This window comes from Delphinus delphis, chromosome 1, assembly GCF_949987515.2.
Source record: "Delphinus delphis chromosome 1, mDelDel1.2, whole genome shotgun sequence".
NCBI classification, from domain to species: Eukaryota; Metazoa; Chordata; class Mammalia; order Artiodactyla; family Delphinidae; genus Delphinus; species Delphinus delphis.
This window is the reverse complement of record NC_082683.1, coordinates 43,854,604-43,877,412: the sequence shown is the minus strand read 5'-3', so window position 1 is coordinate 43,877,412 and position 22,809 is coordinate 43,854,604. Positions and strand designations below refer to the sequence as shown.

Here is a 22,809-nt window from a genome sequence, read left to right as displayed (position 1 = left end):
ACAGGATGGGTTAATATTCACATATCAATCAATATAATTCACCATATTAACCAACTAAATTAAGAATAACAAACAAAATAAGGATCTCTCATAGGTACAGGAAAAGCAAGTGAGAAAATTCAACATATACTCAGGACAGAAACTCTCAGCAAATTAAGAATAGAAGGTAACTTTCTCAACCTGATAAAGAACATCTGTGAAAAACTTACAGCTAACATATTTAATAGTGAAATCTGAATGTTTTCCCCTATGATCAAAAACAAGGAAAAGATAAATGACCTCACAACCTCTATTTCAATTTGTTGTGACGACCCTAGCCAGTGCAATCATAAGGCAAGAAAAATAAATAAAAGGCATACAGATTGAAAAGGAAGAAATAAAACTGTCTTGTACATAATGATACGATTGTTTATGCAGACAATCCTACAGAATCTTAAAAAAGCCACTAGACTAGGAAGAGAGATTAGCTAGATCACAAAATACAATGTACAGTTGGAAACTGGTATTAAAATAAGTGTTATTTTTAATAACATAAAAAACTTGAAATACCTGGGGAAATTTTTAATAAAATATGTAAAAGAGTTACACATTGAAAACTAAAAAACATTACTGAAAGAAATCAAAGGCCTAAATAAAGACAGATAAACAATTTTCATGGACTGGAACATTTAATATTGTTAAAAATGTAGAGATCCCTATGTATTAACCTATAAATCTACTACAGGAAGCATTTTTATAGAAATTGACAAGCCAATTGTTAAAATGTATATGGAAATGCAAAGGATTAGAATAGCCAAATCAATTTTGTAAAAGAAAAACAAAGTTGGAGAATATGCATCCCAATTTGATTTCAAGGCTTATTATAAAGTTACAGTATTCAAGAAAGTAAAGTATTGGTATAAAGACTGATCAAGGAAGAGTCCAAAAAATGATCCACACTACATGGTCAACTGATTATCAGCAAAGATGTCAAGGCAGTTCAATGGGGAAAAGATAATCTTTTCAACAAATGGGGCTGTATGAAATATGGGATACACATTTTTTTTTTAATTTTAAACTTTGATCTTTACTTCCTACCACTTACAAAAATTAACTTAAAATTTTCTTAAATAGGATACAAAAAGCACAATAGTAGAAAACAAACAAACTGGACTTCATCAAAATTTTAAACTTTTGCTCTTCAAAAGATACCATTTATAAAAGGAAAGGGCAAGTCCAGAGAGCTGGAGAAAATATTTGTAAAACATATTGAACAAGAGCTTGTATCTATCTGGAATATATAAAGAACTCTTACAACACAATAGTAAGAAAATAACCAACTAATAATTGGGCAAAATATTTGAACAGTCATTGAATTCATCAAAGAAGATATACCAATGACAAATAAAAACATGTAATGATGCTCAACACCATTAAATATTAGGAAAATACAAATTAAATCCACAATAAGATACCACTGTACACCCACTGTGTGAAGAAAATTAAAAAGAATGATGATCACAAGAAAACTATACACCAATATCTCTTACGAATGTAGATGAAAATATCTTCAATGAAATGCTAGCAAACTGAATCAACAACACATTAAAAAAACCCATGACAAAGTGGGATTTATCCCAGGAATGCAAGGTTGGTTTAATGTCTAAAAATCAATTAATGTAATACACCATATCAATAGAATAAAGGGCAAACACCACACAATCGTCTCAACAGACACAGAAAAAGCATTTGACAAAATCCTAAACAGATTCCTGATTAAAAAAAAAACACTTTTAAAAAGCATGGAGGGGGCTTCCCTGGTGGCGCAGTGGTTGAGAGTCCACCTGCTGATGCGGGGGACGTGGGTTCGTGCCCCGGTCCGGAAGGGTCCCACGTGCCGCGGAGCGGCTGGGCCTATGAGCCATGGCCGCTCAGCCTGCGCGTCCGGAGCCTGTGCTCCGCAACGGGAGAGGCCACCGCAGTGAGAGGCCCACGTACCGCAAAAAAAAAAAAAAAAAAAAAAGCATGGAGGAACTTCCCTGGTGACACAGTGGTTAAGAATCCGCCTGCCAATGCAGGGGACACGGGTTCGATCCCTAGTCCAGGAAGATCCCACATGCTGCGGAGCAACTAAGCCCGTGCACCACAACTACTGAGCCTGTGCTCTACAGCCTGCATGCCACAACTACTGAGCCCATGTGCCACAACTACTGAAGCCCATGCACCCTAGAGTCTGTGCTCTGCAACAAGAGAAGCCACTGTAATGAGAAGCCCACGCACTGCAATGAAGAGTAGCCCCCGCTCGCCACAACTAGAGAAAGCCTGCATGCAGCAACAAAGACCCAATGCAGCCAAAAATTAATTGACTAAAAAAAATTTTTTTTAAGTGTGGAAAAGAAGGGAACTTCCTCAACCTGATAAAAGGCATCTACCACAGATAACATGCTTAATGGTGAAAGACTGAATGCTTCCCTCATAAAAGCAGAAACAAGATGAAATGTCTGCTCTCACCATTTCTATTCAACATTGTCCTAGAAGTTCCAGCTAGGGGAATTAGGCAAGAAAATAAATAAAAAGCAACCAAATTGAAAAAAAAAAGAAGAAAAACTATCTCTATTTGTAGATGACATTATCTTGCAAATAGAAAATCCTAAGGAATCCACTAAAATCTATTAGAATACACAAGTTCATCAAGATTACAGGATATAAGATCAATATATAAAAATTAAATATATTTCCATACACTTGCCAAGAACAACTCAAAATGAAATTAAGAAAATAGGGACTTCCCTCATGGTCTGGTGGCTAGGACTACATGCTCCCAATGCAGGGGGCCCAGGTTCGATCTCTGGTCTGGGAACTAGATCCCACATGCCGCAACTAAGAGTTTGCATGCCACAACTAAAGATCCTGCATGCCACAACCAAAGATCCCGCATGCCACAACTAAGACCCAGCACAGCCAAATAAATAAATATTAAAAAGAAAGAAAATAATTCCATTTACAAAAGCATCACTAAAAATAAAACACTTAGGAATAAATTTAACAAAAAAAGTATAAAACCTACACTCAGAAAACTATAAACATTGTTGAAAGAAATGAAAGATCTATTTTAAATAAATGAAAAGACATTCCATGCTCATGAATGGAAGATTTCAGATGGTTAAAATGGTAGTACTCCTCAAAATGATATACAGTCAACACAATCCCTATCAGAATCTCAACTGGTTTCTTTGCAAATATTGATAAGCCAATCCCAAAGTTCATGTGGAAATTCAATGGACAGAGAACAGCCAAAACAATCTGGAAAAAGAAGAATTTAGAAGACTCTTACTTCCTGATTTCAAAACTTACTAAAAAACAATAGTAACCAGGGAATTCCCTGGTGGTCCAGGGGTTAGGACTCTGTGCTTCCACTGCAGGTGGCATGGGTTTGATCCCTGGTTGGGGAACTAAAATCTTGCCTGCCACACAGTGGGTCCAAAAAAACAAAAACAAAAAAAAACCAGTAACTGAAACATTGTAGTATTAACTAGCATAAGACTATATAGATCAGTGGAATAGAATTGAGAGTACAGAAATAAACTCTCACAATTAAAATCAATTTTTTTAAATATTATTTTTATTAAGTCTTTACCCTTGACAGTGTGGTTTGTTTTTTTAAAAAATATTTATTTATTTATTTACTTTATTTGGCTGCACTGGGTCTTAGTTGCAGCATGCAGGCTCTTAGTTGCGGCATGCGAACTCTCAGTTGCAGCATGCATGTGGGATGTAGTTCCCTGACCAGGGATTGAAGCCAGGCTCCCTGCATTGGGAGCACGGAGTCAAGTCCCAAAATCAAGGGTTTTTTTGGTTTTGTTTTTTTTTTTTTTGCGGTGCGCAGGCCTCTCACTGCTGTGGCCTCTCCCATTGCGGAGCACAGGCTCCGGACGCACAGGCTCAGCGGCCATGGCTCACGGGCCTAGCTGCCCCGCGGCATGTGGGATCCTCCCGGACCGGGGCATGAACCCACGTTCCCTGCATCGGCAGGCGGACTCTCAACCACTGTGCCACCAGGGAAGCCCTATCAAGTTATTTTTTCAAAGGTACCAAGACAAGTAAATGGGTGTTAAGGATAGTCTTTTCAGTAAATGGTGCTGGGACAACTGGACACCCACATGCAAAAGAATGAAGTTGGATCCCTACCTCACACTATATTAAAAAAAAACAACCTCAAAATGGAAAAAAGACCTAACTGTAACAGCTAAAACTACAGAATTCTTACAAGAAAACATAAAAGTAAATTGTCATGATCTTGAATTTGGCAGTGTTTCTTAGATATGACACCAAAAGCATAAGCAACAACAACAAAAAATAGATCAATTGAACTTCATCAAAATTTAAACTTTTATGCCTCAAAGCAGGGGTCCCCAGCCCTTGGGCTGTGGACCAGTATCAGTCCTCTGCCTGTTAGGAACCAGGCCACACAGCAGGAGGTGAGTGGTGGGCAAGCAAGCGAAGCTTCATCTGATGCTCCCCATCGCTCACATTACCACCTGAACCATTGCTTGTATTACCGCCTGAACCATCACCCCACCCCAACCCCATCCGTGGAAAAATTGTCTTCCATGAAACAGGTCCCTGGTGCCAAAAAGGTTGGGGACTGCTGCCTTAAAGGATACCATTAAAAAACTGAAAAGAGAAGCCACTGAATGGGAGAAAATATTTGCAAATCATCTATCTGATAAAGGACTTGTATCTAGAATATATCTTACAACTCCATAATATAGAGACAACCTAATTTTAAAATGGGCAAAGGATCTGAGCAGACATTTCTCCAAAGATACACAAATGGCCTTTAATACATGAAAAGATATTCAACATCATTAGCCATCATGGCAATGCAACTCAAAACCACAAGGAGATACTGCTTCACACCTACTAGGATAGCTGTAATAAAAAAGACAGACAATAACAAATTTTGGCAGATGTGGCAAAATTGGAACCTTCATTGCTATGGACTGAATTTTCTCCATCCCAACAGTTATGTTGAATCCTTTACCCCCAATGTTACTGTATTTGGGGGGAAAAGGGCTTTTCAGAGACAAAGATTAAATGAGGTCATAAGGGTGGGGTCCTCCTCCTTAGGACTGAAGAAAAGGAAAAGGTAATTCATTCCCTCTCCCTCTCTCTCTGTCTCTCTCTCTGTCTCTCCCGCTCTCTCACCCCTAATAAGTGTTAATGAAACTGGGATTTGGGAAAACTTTTTTTCCCCTTTGGATTTTACTGTATTGTTTGAATTTCTTTATAATTAGCATGAATTCCTTTCTGAAAATAATAAAGTCATTAGTCTTTAAAAGAAAAAGTTCATATCTTTTACTAAATAATATCAGTTTGGGATCTGTCACAAGAAAAGAATCAAGTGCAGAAAAATATTGCTGAAATTGTGTTCATCACAGCATACCTTACAATAATAATAAATAAAAATCTAAATGTCCAATAACAGGAGCAATCCTAAGTAAATTATAATACAGCCATGTGATAAATTGTAAGCAGACATTAAAAATTTTTTGCTTATAAATAATTTTTAACATGACATACTCAAAAAATAACGTTAAGTGAAAATGAAGTAAATCGAATTATAGATACAGCACAATCTCGACTTTTTTTAGCTAAATTAGCAAATCACTAATGATGAGTGTCATTACAGGTGATTATTTCTTCTTTATTTTTTCTGTATTCTTCCTTTTTTATGACTTTTACAACAAGGAAAATAAAATTTTTACTTTTTTTAATTTTTATATTTATTTGGCTGTGTCAGGTCTTAGTTACAGCACACAGGATCTTAGTTGGAGCATGCGGGATCTAGTTCCCTGGCCAGGGATGGAACCCAGGTGCCCTGCATTGGGAGTGCGGAGTCTTAACCACTGGACCACCAGGGAAGTTCCAGGAAAATAAAAATTTTTAAATAAGCAGCTCCTGTAAGAGTGGGCCATGAAAATGTAAGAAGTAACTATGCAAATCCTTCCAAACATATATACAAACACTCATAAAAGTTTGGCATCTGTCATTCTAAGTATCTGGGGATGAAATATCTCTTTTGCTCCTTGCCCCATGTCTTAATCAGTTTGGGCTTCTATAATAGAATACATAGACCAGGTGGATTAACCAACATATTCTCACAATTCTGAGAGCTGGGAAATCCAAGATCAAGGTGTCAGCACATCTGGCATCTAGTGAAAGCCCACTTCCTGGTTTGCAGAGGGCTGTCTTCTCAATGTATCCTCACATGGCAGAGAGCAGAGTGGAAACAAACTCTCTCATGTCTTTATAAGGGCACTAATCCCATCATGAGGATTCCTCTACCCTCACAACCTAATTACTTCCTAAAGGCCCCACCTCCAAATACCATCACCTTGGGAATCAGAGTTTTAATATCTGAATTTTGAGGGGATAAAAACGTTTAGTTCACCCTAGGAAGTTAAAAGCAGAGCAACAGCTCTTGTTCTCAGCCTAAAGAGATAATGAAGAGATGTTTTGGCAAAAAATAAAAAACAAGAACACACTGTTCCTCTACTTCTTTGGTAAATGTAACTCCTAATTTTTCCTATGTTTGTCTGTGCTATGAACAGCCAATCCCAGGCTTTCCCTGATGCCTAAAGTTCAACCAAGAGCTGACTTCAGCACTCCCTCCTTGCCTGCTGCTGACCTGAGGATCGAAATCACATCAAATCACATGCTTAGATGGACCGAAAAATAAGTGGTCAGAGGCCAAACTGAGTGGCAACATTCCAACTCTGAAGAAATTATAAAACTAACCAAAATAAATTAACTGGTACGAAGTGCCAACAACGGGAACCATAGATCCGTTTCATCTCATAAAAGCAGCAGCCTCTTAAGTCCCTTTCTTGGCTACATTCAGGCCAATAAAGAAAAAAATAATGTGTAAGCCATATATGTAATTATAAATTTTCAAGCAGCCACATTAAAAAAAAAACAGGTAGAATTTATTTGAATATATTAATTTAACCCAATATATCCAAAATATTATAATTTCAAAGAAATTTTTTTTTAAAAAAATATATTTTTTTAAAGTAAGAGTGGTTTTGTTTATTTATTTATTCTTGGCTGCATTGGGTATTTGTTGCTGCGCGTGGGCTTTCTCTAGTTGTGGCGAGCGGGGGCTACTCTTCGTTGCGGTGTGCAGGCTTCTCGTTGCGGTGGCTTCTCTTGTTGAAGAGCACGGGCTCTAGGCACACAGGCTTCAGTACTTGTGGCACATGGGCTCAGCAGTTGTGGCACACAGGCCTAGTTGCTCCGTGGCATGTGGGATCTTCCCAGATCAGGGATCGAACCCATGTCCCCTGCATCAGCAGGCGGATTCTCAACCATTGTGCCACCAGGGAAGTCCCAAAATTATTTTTTTTAATATTTTAGTTTATTTAAACAATATCATTTATGTGTATTGTGCTGGCACAAATATGCAGAAATATTTTTAAATTGTTGAGACAGTTTCATTCTTTTTTCATATGAAATCTTTAAAATTCATATATATTTTATGGTTCCAACACATCTCAACTTGGATGCTAAATTTTTATCAGAAATATTTGATCCAGGTAGGCAGCCACATATATTTGTTTGTTGTGAATAGTATTCCCAGTGGAACAAGTATCCTTTTTAGTTCAAGGTAATAATTCTCTCTTGTATAAGAAATTATTACCTTTGTTTGCAGCATACCCATAAAAAGGGAAGTTAGGACACATGATCTGAAGGGAAAGACATAGGACAAAGATAGAAACCAAAACAGCAACGCAGGAGTGGTAAGTTAAGCCCTCTGCTATAGAGAGCCACCTAGGGGCCATAAACAGAAACAACAAGTTATTTTTGTTACATTCAAATAGATTGTTCAATCACCTAATTTTTAAATTTAGGATTCTAAATACAAAATCTTAATAAATTCAGTTACAAATTGCTATAATTAATAAATGAATAAGGGAAGAAAAGAAGAAAAAGAGCAAGAAAAAAAAGAAGTGCAGATGTATATGGAAATGGGGGGTAGTGAAATGCCAACAAAAGGATTTCATGTCAGAAAGAAATAAAAAGGAGGAAAAGACAAAGTATAAAAGAGAAATGGAGAAGAAACTCATAGTGAAAGAGAAGGGAAAAAATGATAGGTTCTCCAAGTACAGCAAAAAGTTTATTTGGATTAAAAGACCTGGTCTCAGTTGAATCATTAACTGCTAACTGGGTCCAATGTCACTGGATAATCACTTCACTCTGGGCTTCACAGACTCACTTTAGCTGTAAAATATCTTCAGGACCATCTCTAGCTAAAACATTGTCTAAGTTGCTTGCCTGCCCCAGGAATCTATCCTATAGAAATAATAGCTTGAGGAGGGTGGGAGGGGGAAAAAAAAGAAAGAATGGCTGGAGAAAGTAAAGATATATGTACAAGAATGTTGACTGGAACACTGTAATAGCAAAAAAAAAGAACATGTAAAACTAAAATTAAACAACCTAATCAGAAGAGCAGAAGGGACTGACTGAAAACCCTACAGCCATGTAATGGGATACTAGGCAGCTGTTAAAAATAAGGAAGTATCAATATGTTCTAGCCAGGAAAGCTGTCCATTTGCCATGTGAAAAAGCAACATGTATAAAAGCATTAATCTTCTCCATGAACATATCAGTGTTTTTTAACATTCTGAACATGTATATGCATGTATATGTGTATGAATGCTTAGGTAGATATGTCTGTATAAACTTGGAAAAAAGAAAGGAGATATAGATACACTGGTTACCTCTGAAGGACAAGATTAAACTGGCAAATAAGGACTTTTAATATATATGCTTTTTAAAATTATGGGACTATGGATGAATTTTACTATTTTATAGCTTTCAATAATTTTCTAATAAAAGTTATCAAGGTACCTACCATTAACTATGGAAGAAAAACATCTATTTTTCATGTGTCATAAATGTTAGGCACTTCTGTTAGGCAACACCTAATCATCTTACTTTGCATCTTCTCCAGCTGCCACCCTCCAATCCAGTTTTTCAAACTGTTCCCTGAACATACTATATTCACTCCAACATTCATGACTTGGCTTATGATGTTTTCTCCAACTCCCAGAAAGATCTTGTCTTCCCCGATCTTCAATTATCCTTACTTTATTTTTATCTTTATTTATTATATAGCCTGTAAGCCACAACTACTGAAGCCCATGCACCCTAGAGCCTGTGCACAGCAACTACTGAGCCCACGTGCAGCAACTACTGAAGCCCGCATGCTCTAGGGCCTGCGTGCCGCAATTACTGAGCCCACATGCTGCAACTACTGAAGGCTGTGTGCCTAGAGCCCGTGCTCCACAACAAAAGAGGCCACCACAATGAGAAGCCCACGCACCACAACGAAGAGTAGCCCCCACTCGCTGCAAATAGAGAGAAAGCCCCAGCACAGCGCAGCCAAAAAAAAAAGAGAGAAATAGATGGCAATACCATAATAGTAGGGGATTTTAATACTCCACTTTCATCAACAGATAGATCATTCAGACAGAAAATCAATAAGGAAACATCATCCTTAAACAAGATACCAGACCAGATGGACTTAACAGTCACTTGCAGAATGTTCCATCCAAAAGCAACAGAATACACATTCTTCTCAAGTACACGTGGAATATTCTCTAGGACAGATCATGTGCTAGGCCACAAACAAGTCAATAAATTTAAGATTGAAATCATAGAAAGTATCTTTTCCAACCACTGTGGTTTAAAATTAGAAAACAATTACAAGAAGAAAACTAAAAAATTCAAGTAAGTGGAGATTAAACAACAATGCTACTGAACAACCAATATGTCAAAGAAGAAATCAAAAGAAAAATCATAAAATATCTTGAGACAAACGAAAATGGAAATACAGCATACCAAAACTTACGGGATACCACAAAAGCAGTTCTAAGACAGAAAGTCATAACAATAAACGCCTACGTTAAGAACAAGAAAGATCTCAAATAAACAAACTAACTTTACACCTCAAGGAACTAGAAGAAGAAGAATAACCTAAGCCTAATATTAGTAGAAGGAAGAAAATAACAAAGATTAGAGAGGAAATAAATGAAATCGAGATAAAAAGAGTATAGAAAAGATCAATGAAACTAAGAGCTGATTTTCTGAAAAGATGAACAAAATGCCTACACCGTGTTTTCTCTCTCACCACTTCATTAATTCCAATTACACATTTATTATACCTTATCACACTATCCTCCATATAACATAACTTCCTGCCAATTTCCAATCTTTTCCCTCTCTATAGTGTATTCTAAATAATCACTTCTAGTCCAGTTTCACTAATTCTCTTTTAGTCATGTATAATCAGCTATCAAACCTATCTTTTGAATTTTTAATTTTAATTATTTCATTTTTCTTTTCTATAAATCCTATTTGGTTTTTTTTTTTCAATGCCTGTAATGTCCCTTTTTGCAGTTTCTTATACCCCTGAGGTATTTCCAAGCTTGCCTTTTATTTTTTAAAACATAGCAAGCATGCCTAAAACTAGATCCAATAAATCTCGTTTCTGAGGTCTGCAGAGATCACTTTTTACTGTTCCTTCTTTATCCTGGTCCTCAACTATGGTGCCTTGTTTCTTTAATGCTTGATTATCTTTAATTGCATGTCCTTGAAAGGTTAGTTGAAGAGTTCTCAAAGCCTTCTAGAAGGAAGATGCTTTCTTCCAAAAGAAAATTTGCAGTTGCTTCTGTTAAGTGTCATGGTTAACTGGAACCAACTTAAGACTCACTTCATGGTCTGATGTTTCTTTGACCACCCAGCTAAATGAGAATTTTGGCAGCAATCCCTGTGGTTTATTAGTTCTCAGTGAAAGGTTTTCTGGTTATTTTTTTCTTCTCTTTTCTCTCCCTTGCTCTGCTCAGTGCCAAAGCAACTCTCCCTGTAATCTACTGAAAGTGGGGAAAAGAGGACATAGGGGAGGCGGGGTAGTTTTAATTTTGTGTTCACCCTTACCGAAAAGGTTTACCCCTAACCAGTTTAATGTGGAGAGTTGGTATTTAACTTCTGATTTTGGGGGGACCTGAGCTGTGACTACTTTCCTCTTCATCTAGGGGGCCATCAAAATTGAAGTTCACAGCTTCCTGATCAGCGAAGGCCTTCAAGGCAAAAGCAGCTTCAAATGCTGATCTTAATTTTCCGGCATTCACCAGCAATTCCTCTCTCGTTAGCTCTTCAGTGTCTTTAGGATATCTTGCTTCTATTCCATTCAAATATTTTAGTTGTCATTAGTAGGAGAAATGATTCAAACACCTGGCTTGCCATTACCAAAAACAGAAGTCCCAAACCTTATTAACGCTCTTCAGTTTGTTGAACGGAAATAATTTTTGAATGAATGAATGAATGACTTTCAAATTAAACAGACATGTCACCCTCAGATTCAATCATCTAACCTGTCTGAACATCAGTTTCACAAAATAAAGGGGATGAACAAAATTATCTCTATGATTCTTTATTGTCTAAAATAGCAGGATCTATTGCATATACATGCGATGTCACCTTTCAGCTTTTGCAGGCTCCATTTATGGTAGTCAGATGGGCAAAGTTTTCTCACAGTGTTACAACAATTCCAAGATAAGAATAAATGAGACTCACTGTTGATCCAAGGGATCCCTTTTCCATCTTCTCAAATCCAAGAGCCAAGACACAATCTGCCAGACCTTGAAAGAAAATGTAATTAGTTTGAAAAACTTATATTTCCAGACACCCAACAAAATATCATTAAATACTTCAATTTAACTAAGCACGTCAGTTTATACAAAATGTAAAAACATGGTATAATCCTATAAAATTTTTAATAAGTGAAAAATTACAGAGAAAATTCTTATATGCTTCTAAATAAGAGGAAAAATTAATAAATTATATAATTCTTTCTTTGATTCTCAGTGTTAATAAGACTTTTGATTAATGTGGAAATATGTTCCAGTGAAGAACAAATATAAATAGCTAATTTTCAATTTTTAAACATTAAGTAAAATTTTAAAAAATTTTAAAGCAACTTGATGAAAATCTCAACAGAATTATTTTTGGAGGGAGGGGGCACCTAAAAATGATGTTAAAGTTCAACTAAACAGCAAAACAAGCAGAATTGCCAAAATTTTTCCTAAAAAAGAGGAAAAAAAAATAACAACATAGGGGGCACAGGGGATACTAGTATTATCCAATAGTGAGACATTATAAAGCTCAAACAATTAAAACACCAAAGAGTAGAGCAATAATCAACAATCAATCAGAAGAAAGAACAGAGGGCCTAATAAAAGAGCCTAAATATTTGGAAATATAGACTATGATATATATCCGAGAGAACTGAAAATATATGACCACAAAAAAAATTGTACACAAGTGCTTACAGCAACATTATTCATAATAGCCAAAAAGTAGAAACAACTCAATGTCCATCAACATGTAAATGGATAAACAAAATGTGGTATATCCATACAATGAATTATTAGTTGGCCACAAAAAAGAATGAAGTACTGATACATGCTACAACATGGATGAACTGTGAAAATATTATGCTAAGTGAAAGAAGCCACAAAAGGCCATATATCATATGATTCCATTTATATAATGTTCAGAATAGGTAAATCCATAGAGACAGAAAGTAGATTAGTGGTTCCCAGGGGCTGTTGGGAGAGGGAAATGGGAAGTGACTGCTAATGGGTACCACTTTCTTTTTGGGGTGATAAAAACGTTCTAAGATTAGATAGTGGTGATAGTTGCATAAACCTGTGAATATACTAAAAAACACTGAATTGTAAACTTTAAAAGGGTGAATTTTATGCTATATAAAGCACCTCTCAATATAATTGTTTTTTGTTTGTTTGTTTTTTGTTTGTTTTTGTTTTTGTTTTTTGCGGTACGCGGGTCTCTCACTGTTGTGGCCTCTCCCGTTGCGGAGCACAGGCTCCAGACCAGGCTCAGCGGCCGTGGCTCACAGGCCTAGCCACTCCACGGCATGTGGGATCTTCCCTAATTGTTATTTTTTTTAAAAGAAATACATTATAAAGCAATCCCTCTGATGGTCGTATGGAGAAATAATAAAAGGGGGGCAATAACTCCACATCTATTTAAGTTTACTAGACAAATAGGCACTTCTCACCACCCTGAATCAGTTGCCGGGCCATAAACAAAGCCGTTGAACCAGTAGAACAGTTATTGTTGACGTTGATTATAGGAATTCCAGTCAGTCCCAAACTGTGATAGATAGCCCTCTGCCCACAGGTAGAGTCACCTATATATTAAAAAAAAAAAAAAAAAAAAAAATTTATATATGCAACAGGAGAATTATGGAGCTGCAAAGCAACATAATACTACATTATGGTTTTTCCAGTGTTTTGTCTTTGTCTAACATACAACATGGGCAGAACAATAAATATACTATTGACATCTTACTCAGAAAGAGTTTTAGCATGAAGCATCATTTACTCTGCAAATATAAAAATTCTCAAAACACAGAATATATATGCACTTTCTTTACACAATACAGAGGTAGGAAAGTAGAGACATGACCAAGTAATAGCAAACAATTCAATCTGGCTAGGGCTACATGACAGGCAGCAATACTTCATGTATACTGTCAGATATAAATCTTTTAAAACTAAACCAATTGGGCTTCCCTGCTGGTGCAGTGGTTGAGAGTCTGCCTGCCGATGCAGGGGACATGGGTTGGTGCCCTGGTCAGGGAGGATCCCACGTGCCGCGGAGCGGCTGGGCCCGTGAGCCATGGCCGCTGGGCCTGCCCGCCCGGAGCCTGTGCTCTGCAGCGGGAGAGGTCGCAACGGTGAGAGGCCCGCGTACCGCAAAAATAAAAAACTAAACCAATTAATTAAAAGGCCATGATTTTTCTCTTCACGTAAAATTTTATAACTTCAAAAAGTTAAAAGATTCTGCATGCCAGGGTATTCCAGAGGAATGTAATCCAAGTAAAAACACATTTGACTCCCTTTCCCAAGGAACATGTCCACCAAGGCAGACATGCTGGAACAGTATGATGGAAACACCTGAAGATACAGACACTCCAGAAGTCTTCAGGGAAAACAGTAAGGTTCAGGGCCTCCCTTTCGTAAACACATTGTGCATCTCTTTGAACTAGTAAATTTCCCTTCAAGAATTCTCTTATTATCTTGAAATCTCAAAGAAATAATCACAGATATAAATAAAGATTCATCTACAGTAATGCTTACTATAGCCTTTTATAATAACTAGAAATTAGAAATAATTTAAAATGTCTAAGAATAGGGTATCATTCCTACTGCTAAATAAACTGTAGTAAATCCCCAAGACTAGAATATCATGAGGTAACTTAAAATGCTGTAAAAAGACTGGGCACATTCTAAATGTCCATTAAAAGGGGATAGATTAAATAAATCATGAAATATCTATTCAATGGAACACTATGCTATCATTAAAAGAGACCAAGAAAGCTCCTTATGAAACAATTTGAATAGTCACCAAGAACTACTAAGTTAAAAAGAGCAAAATATAGGGACTTCCCTGGTGGTCTAGCGGTTAAGACTCCACGCTCCCAATGCAGGGGGGCCTGGGTTCAATCCCTGGTCAGGGAACTAGACCCTGCATGCTGCAACTAAAAGATCCCGCACGCCACAACTAAGATCCTGCACACGGCAACTAAGACCCAGTGCATCCAAATAAATAAGTAAATAATTTTTTAAAAAAAGCAAAATACAAAATAATGTGTATATTATCCTACCATGTGTGTAACAAAAGAAAGGGGGAGGGGGTATTTATACACCCACACATACTTAGTTTTATATGGATAAATTACCTATGAAAAGATACACTAGAAATTAGTGAAATTGCACTACTATACATAAAATAGATAAGCAACATGGATTTACTGTATAACACAGGGAACAATATTCAATGTCTTATAATAACCTATAATGGAAAATAATCTGAAAAAATATATATATAACTGAATCACTTTCCTGTACACCTGAAACTAACACAATATTATAAATCAAATATACTTCAATAAAAAAAGAAATTAGTAAAATTGGTTGTCTAAGGAAAGGGAATCATGAGACAGGGAGACAGGAATAAGAGTGAGACTTTCCACTACATGAACATCTACCTTTTGTATTTTTTTTTTTTGCAGTACGCAGGCCTCTCACTGTTGTGGCCTCTCCCGCTGCGGAGCACAGGCTCCGGACGCGCAGGCTCAGCGGCCATGGCTCACGGGCCCAGCCGCTCCACGGCACGTGGGATCTTCCCGGACCAGGTCACGAACCCATGTCCCCTGCATCGGCAGGCAGACTCTCAACCACTGCGCCACCAGGGAAGCCCTACCTTTGTTATTTTTGTACCGTGTAAATGTTTAATCTATTCCAGAAAAAAGAAATTTGAAAAATATTAATGATGAAATGAAAGAAGACTGAATCACATGGGAAATATTGAATACAATAAAATGAGAAAAGCAGGTTACCAAAAAGTATGTAACTAGGACCTAAATTGAAGAGAAAATTATGTGCGCATACGTATTCACACATATTCATACTCACTGAAGGACCTACACCAAAAAAGTAATGGTAACAATCTCTGGATAATGAGATTACAGGTGACTTACTTTTTCTTGCGCTTTTCTGTGTTTCCTTTTTTTAATTACAATAGTATATATCATTTTTCTAATTAGAAAAAAATCTTAATGTTATTAGATACAAAAAATCAATAAATACAAATTTTAAGACAACAAAGAAAAAAAGATAAAAAGTGTTTTAATTTAATAAAAAGTGTACTGTTTTGGCAGTACAATAATGGCAAAAAAAAAAAAAATATATATATATATATACACTAAACTAGGCTGACACATAAGGGAAATCTAGAAATGATGAGAATAAGACCCTGAACTCTGAGTTTTGAGGGTTAAAATTCAGAAATTCCTCTGCATTGTTTATGTAGTTGCTGTAATTTTTAGAATACATAGTTTACTACGTACCATAAACATAGCCAATACATGCCTGTTCTACTGCAGAATAAGGGATCTGTGCATCCGCTAAAGCCTTCTGGCCTATAAAAACAAAAAAAATTATCACGTAGCACTTTGAGTAAAAATAAGTTTAGAGTTTTCCCAGAGTAAATCTACCTCTAGTTAGTCTATGTTCAATTCAAATGACAAATCCTTCATCAAATCATCTCAGACTTTCAGAAGTTATCTTACCTTTCAAAAGTTATCATTTCTTCCTCTAAGCTATTGTAACACTTTTTCATACCGCCTTTTTGATATTTAACATTTCCTATTCTAACTGTACACCTAACTATAAATATCAATATATTAAATCCCAATAGTCTTAACGCTCCTTAATGTCGAGGTGTGTTATTCATCTCTGTGGCTCTATCGTACATCTAGAGGACAAAATAGGATAGAATGTTATTGTTGAGCAGGAGTGTGGGAGCACTCATATCGTCATCTTACAAAGCCAGGATCAAGAGATGACCCTGTCTATGGAACAAGAAATGAAGCTTTAAGGATGCTATCCAAAGGTACAGAAATGACCAATGGAGGAACTGATAAAAATTATGAAAATAAACTACGAAGAGGAGAGTGGAACTTAGAGATAAGATGTAACCTAAATCCTCATCTACCATAGTGAGAAGCAAACAGATGTCTAAAACTGATAAGTCAAAAACTGGAATAAGTGTGGTGGAACAAATATTTAGAGATATGGAGATAACCACCAGAAGAACTAAAGCCAAAACCGTTAAAAGAAGTTGCCCGCTGGGGAAGGGGCCTGGGAAGTATAAGCCATCTGTGTGTGTGTGTGTGTTTCAACCATATGAATGTATTACTTTGAAGTTTTTTTTAACTTAAGAAGATATATGATTGATTATGGGATTGGTTTAGTCACACTAGTTATCTTTTCCCACTTAATGTCTGAGCAAAAAAATTAATGTTTTACTTATAATAATGTTGATGAGATTATGTTTAAAAGAGCATTCTCATATGCTGCTACTGAAACTAGTAATGTAAACAGTCTGAAAAATAATCTGACAAGAGTCTTAAAACTGTTTATGTTCATTGTTCCAGTGAGTCTACTTCTAGGCTTTGTCCTCAACAATAACTAGAGGTGAGAACAAATATTTGTGTTCAGCAAGAAATTTACTATAATTCTTCTAAAATATCAAAAAGTTGTGAAGCAAATATCCAACAAAAATTATGGCATAAATATATAATGAAATATGCAAAAATTATTTTTTTCCAGTTTTAAGTGGAGAAATCTTTATAATAATAAGTTTTAAAAATCAGGATACAAAACTACATATAGAATATGATCCCAGATAGCCGCAGAAAAAGAAAATTAAAATAGAATACACCAAGGGAATGTAAACTGATACAGCCACTATGGAGAACAGTATGGAGGTTTCTTAAAAAACTAAAAATAGAATTACCACATGACCCAGCAATCCCACTACTGGGCATATACCCAGAGAAAACCACAATTCAAAAGGGCACGTGCACCTCAGGGTTCATTGCAGCACTATCTACAATAGCCAGGTCATGGAAGCAACCTAAATGCCCATCGACAGACAAATGGATAAAGAATATGTGGTACATATATACAATGGAATATTACTCAGCCATAAAAAGGAACAAAATTGGGTCATTTGTTGACATGTGGATGGATCTAGAGACTGTCATACAGAGTGAAGTAAGTCAGAAAGAGAAAAACAAGTATTTTATATTAATGCATATATGTGGAACCTAGAAAAATGGTACAGATGAACTGGTTTGCAGAGCAGAAATTGAGACACAGATGTGGAGAACAAACGTGTGGACACCAAGGAGGAAAGCGGCGGGGGGTGGGGATGGGGATGTGATGAATTGGGAGATTGGGATTGACATGTAAACACTGATGTGTATAAAATTGATGACTAGTAAGAACCTGCTGTATAAAAAAATAAATAAAATTAAATTTAAAAATTTAAAACAACAGAAAACCAATTTAGAAAAATAAAAAAATAAAACATTAAATGAACAGTGTCTACCCGGAAAATCAACATCAGTTAATCAAATTTCATGAACTTTCCTTTTGGGGGCAGAGATTTCTGATTCCCTGTATAGTAATATCTAAATACTGAGTTGAATGATGGAGTTGAAATGAAACCTAATTTATGAACACTGAGTGCACTAGGTACCTGTAGAGACAAGCAGTGTCTAATTAAAAACCACAGTAACCCTTTTTGGGTTGCTGGCAGCAAGCTGGCAAGAATAGGAGGAAGGGGAAGGCTTCCTAGGAGGAGGACTGTACCTGAACAACTTCATGGGACCACCGAGCTCCCAAGGTCTCCATGAGTGGGAAGCCTGTATTCCCCAGCACTCCCTTAAACAGCTGATACCTAAGCTTAGACTGCTTGGCCTTGAACTTAAAACATCTCCTTTGACCCAGCTTCCTGTTAAGGTTGCAAGGCTGCTCCACGATCAAGACAGACCACACAATAAACTACAATGTTCAAGGATCTGAATGTTCTATATTACCTGCTTCCTTTGCCAAGTCAGGGTAGTCTCTTGAATTCTCAACTCCAGGCTTTGTGAACTAGAAATATAGGAGATAATAAATAGAAACAAATATAGTTAGATTTTTTCACAACAGAGAACTGCAGAAATTCATTCGTCTATTCATTTAAACAAAAACATACTGAGCACCTATCATGTTTCTGGACTCTGATAATAAATAATATACAGTTCGTACCCTCCGGGAGCTTAGCATCTAATGGAAAACAGGCAATTACACCACAGTGTCATAAGTACAGAATGATTTGGGAGAGACAATTACCCAGCTTTGGAGGACTAGAAAGGCTTCCCAGAGGAACTGATGTTTAAATTAAGTCTTTAAGGATGAGTAGGAATTAGCCAAGTGAAAGAAAAGGAAATTCTAGAGCAAAGGCCTGGAAATGACAGAATATAACAGTTTTACATGCAAACAATTTTATATTGCAGAGGCTGAAACATGATTTGAAATGGCAAGTGATAAGGACAGAAAAATGACTGAGGACCAAACGATGATAATTACTAAAATTTATTGGGCACTTACTGTTGTTACTCACTGTACTAAGAACTTCACATGTATTAACTTGTTTAATCCTCACAACAGCCCTCAGAGGTAGGTACTACTCTTATCACCATTTTAAGATAAGAAAACAAGGGCAGAGATTAAGTCACTTGCCCAAGGATACACAGCTAATAATTAGTGGAGCTGAAACTTCAACCTGGTTCTACAGCCTATTCACAAGTGACCTTATATGCCCTCCTATGACACCCGGGCTTTATCCTGAAGACAGTGGATTTAAAAAAAAAAAAAAAAAAGACTGAAATAAACAATGAGATACACCACACCACCAAACACTGACAGGATGTGGAGCAGCAGGAACTCTCATTCACTGCTGGTGGAATACAAAATGGTACAGCCACTGTGGAAGACAGTTCGGCAGTTTCATACAAAACTAAACATCCTCTTAACATATGATCCAGCAGTTGTGCTCCTTGGTATTTACCAAATACCAAGTTTAAAACTTATGTTGAGTTTAAAACTTATGTTGACACAAAAACCTGCACATGGATATTTACAGTAGCTTTATTTATTATTGTTTAAATTTATTTATTTATTTATTTTTGGTTGCACTGGGTCTTCATTGCTGCACGTGGGCTTTCTCTAGTTGTGGCAAGCAGGGGCTACTCTTCCTTGCCGTGCATGGGCTTCTCATTGCGGTGGCTTGCCCTTGTTGTGCAGCACAGCCTCTAGGCGCGCAGGCTTCAGTAGTTGTGGCATGCGGGCTCAGTAGTTGTGCCTTGCAGGCTCTAGAGCACAGGCTCAGTAGTTGAGGCGCATGGGCTTAGTTACTCCACAGCATGTGGAATCTTCCCAGACCAGGGCTCGAACCCGTGTCCCCTGCATTGGCAGGCGGATTCTTAACCACTGCGCCGCCAGGGAAGCCCTATAGTAGCTTTATTTATAATTGCCAAATTTGGAAGCAACCAAGATGTCTTTAGCAGGTGAAAGGTTAAATAAACTGTAGTAAAACCAGACAATGGAATATTATTCAGCACTAAAAAGATATGAGCTACCAAACCACAGAAAGACATGGAGGAATTTTAAATGTATATTACTAAGTGAAGAAGCCAATCTGAAATGGCTACATATTGTATGATTCCAACTACATGACATTCTGGAAAAGGCAAAACTATGGAGACAGTAAAAAAAAATTAGTTGTTGTCAGGGACTGAGGGAAGGGAGGGATGAAGAGGCAGAGCAAGAGGATTTCAGGGCAGTGAAACTATTCTGTATGATGATGTAATGTATACGTGTCACCACATATGTGTCTAAACCCATAGAATATACAACACCAAGAGTGAACCCTAATGTAAACTATGGACTTTGAGTGATAATGATGTGTCAATGCAGGTTCACTGACTATAACATATGTGCCACTCTAATGCTGATCATTGATAGTGGGCAAGGCTTTCCGGCAGGGTCGGGGGCAGTGAGTATGTAGGAACCCTCTGTACTTTCTGCTCAATTTTGCTGTGAACCTAAAACTGCTTTGAAAAATAAAGCCCTACTTTAAAAAGAGAGAGACAGAGAGTCTGGGCCGAGAAGACGTGCACGTTAGATCATTCTAAATGCAATGTTGAGAAATGAATGAACGGAGCAAGACTGGAGGCACTGAGACCAAATGGCATAATTCTGAAATAGCCCAAGTGAGAGTTAACTAAGATAGCAGCAGAAAGAATGGAAAGAAGCAAAGAGACTTGAGAAACATAAGTGAAGTAAAATCTACCAAATACAGTGATCAATTAGATAAGATGGAGTGGTCTGCTAGTCAGAGGTTGTGCTAACGAGAAATGGCTTTCAAAAATTTTTAACTGCAAACCACGATAACATACATGACCCAGTAGACACACAGTGAAGCAAAATTTTCATGAAATACTTATCCTTGTTATATTGATACAGTATTTTTGATTCTATTTCAATTTTTTTAATGCTAGAGGCAACCTTCTAAACAGACGTCACTGCCCCTGCAATGGATCACAAAACCCAGTTTGAAACACTGTATAGATACTAGACTTAAATGCCACACTTTATTACACAGTGCCAAAATACATCTGTTGAACTGAACCAAAACAAAACGTTTAACATTTGTTCCTATCTCTTACCCACCCCAATTCTTCATAACTTCTGAATTAGGGAATCCTTCATAATTCCCTAATTCAGCAGCCCCAAATTACCTATTTCACCTGTAGTTACTCTTCAGTTCACTAATTACAATCAGAGCATGTAGTATAGAGAGCACTTACTGTAAGGAGAGAGGACTGTGCTACTAGGCTCCACCAAGTAATACCTATTAATAACCACATTATCATCCAGGTAGTGAAATGACTGCACTTTCTCATTTCTTACTGAAATCAAGGCAGTTTTTAAAAGATTAGTCAAGCAAATAAACACATACAACATTACTCCTTCAAAATGAGAAGCATGTTTAGGTGGAAACTACCAAATGTCCATTAACAATAAATTGAATATATTATGGAATGTTCACACAATGGACTATGTTACCTCAATGAGAATGAACAATCTATAACTACACATAAAATTAAGGATGAATCCCAGAGACATAATGTTGAATGAAAAAGCCAAAACTAACCTATGATATTAAAGGTCAGAAGTCAGGATAATGGTAACCCTTTGCAGGCAAGGAGTCAGTGACTGGAAGAAGGCACAGAGTAATTTCTGAGGTGCTGGTAATGTTCTGTTTACATTTGCTTTTTAGTTTTTATTTTTTTAATATAAAATAAAAATAAAAACCTACCTCAAGGCCTATAATAAAAACAGCAATCTTGTTCCACTACTCTCCACCCACTAGTCGTACTTGCTCCCAAAACATCCATTTTCAATTCTTTTAGATATTTCTTCTTTTATAAAATGCCATGTTTCTAAATATTCTTATACTATTATTTCTTTATCAATGTAAGAAATTATATCATAGTCTCTAATAAGGGCCAATGAGAATTAGGTCTCTCAGGCCACTTCACATATACATTTACAGTTCCCCCATCCTCCTTATACAGTTGAATCACAATTTTTTTTATTAAATCAGTATGTAGTGCTTACCTTATAAAGTTAATGTTTCTTAGTATTGGGCTAGGTTGTATACTATGATTACATGTGCTTTATTGTACAATTTTGTTTTGCTTTGTTTTTCCTGGAGTTAACTGCCTCATTTTTAAAGTTTTAACCTTTTTATTGTAAATAACAGAGATACAGAAAACCACACACACACACACATACACACACACACACACACACACACACATCTCCTAATGAATTATTTTAAGGCAAACACTCTTGTAACCATTGACAAAGATTCTCTCCTTTACCAAATTCTAGCCAAGCTCCTCTGAGTCCTCTTCTCTACTAGGTCTCAATCTTGGCCTAAAAACTTAAACACTAACGTAGTTTTTATGAGTTCTAACTTGCTCAAGGCCAGGTCCCTAGGAGGACCCTAGCCCCACTTAAGGCACCTGCCTGAGAAAACTCAAGGCTGTCAAAAGAATTTACTGCTTCTTCCAGCCAACACCTGAACACAGGGCTGGTCTCCCATTCTCTGTGGGAGGGTAGGAGCCTAAGCTTGGGTAAGCACCAGTTAGCAAATCCAGATGGGTTTCGTGTGAACTAGCCTCCCCTCTCCCCACTTTATGTAAGTTTTCACTTCCCTGACCCTACAGCTGGCCCTCTGCATCCGTGGGTTCTGCATTCACAGATACAGAGG

The 22,809-nt window shown here is 36.9% G+C and overlaps 1 protein-coding gene across 2 annotated transcripts in view; it reads right to left on the bottom strand.

The window, feature by feature from the left end:
• The window catches only part of SCP2 (sterol carrier protein 2), a 163,755-nt gene that overhangs the window by 133,149 nt on the left and 7,797 nt on the right, over window positions 1-22,809 (bottom strand). For both annotated transcript variants that reach the window (XM_060022190.1, XM_060022200.1), the window contains 4 exons: window positions 18,521-18,578; window positions 15,983-16,054; window positions 13,127-13,258; window positions 11,620-11,684 (listed from right to left, as the gene is read on the bottom strand). In XM_060022190.1, coding sequence (XP_059878173.1) covers window positions 11,620-11,684; window positions 13,127-13,258; window positions 15,983-16,054; window positions 18,521-18,578 — 327 coding nt within the window. The remainder of the gene's footprint in view (window positions 1-11,619; window positions 11,685-13,126; window positions 13,259-15,982; window positions 16,055-18,520; window positions 18,579-22,809) is intronic.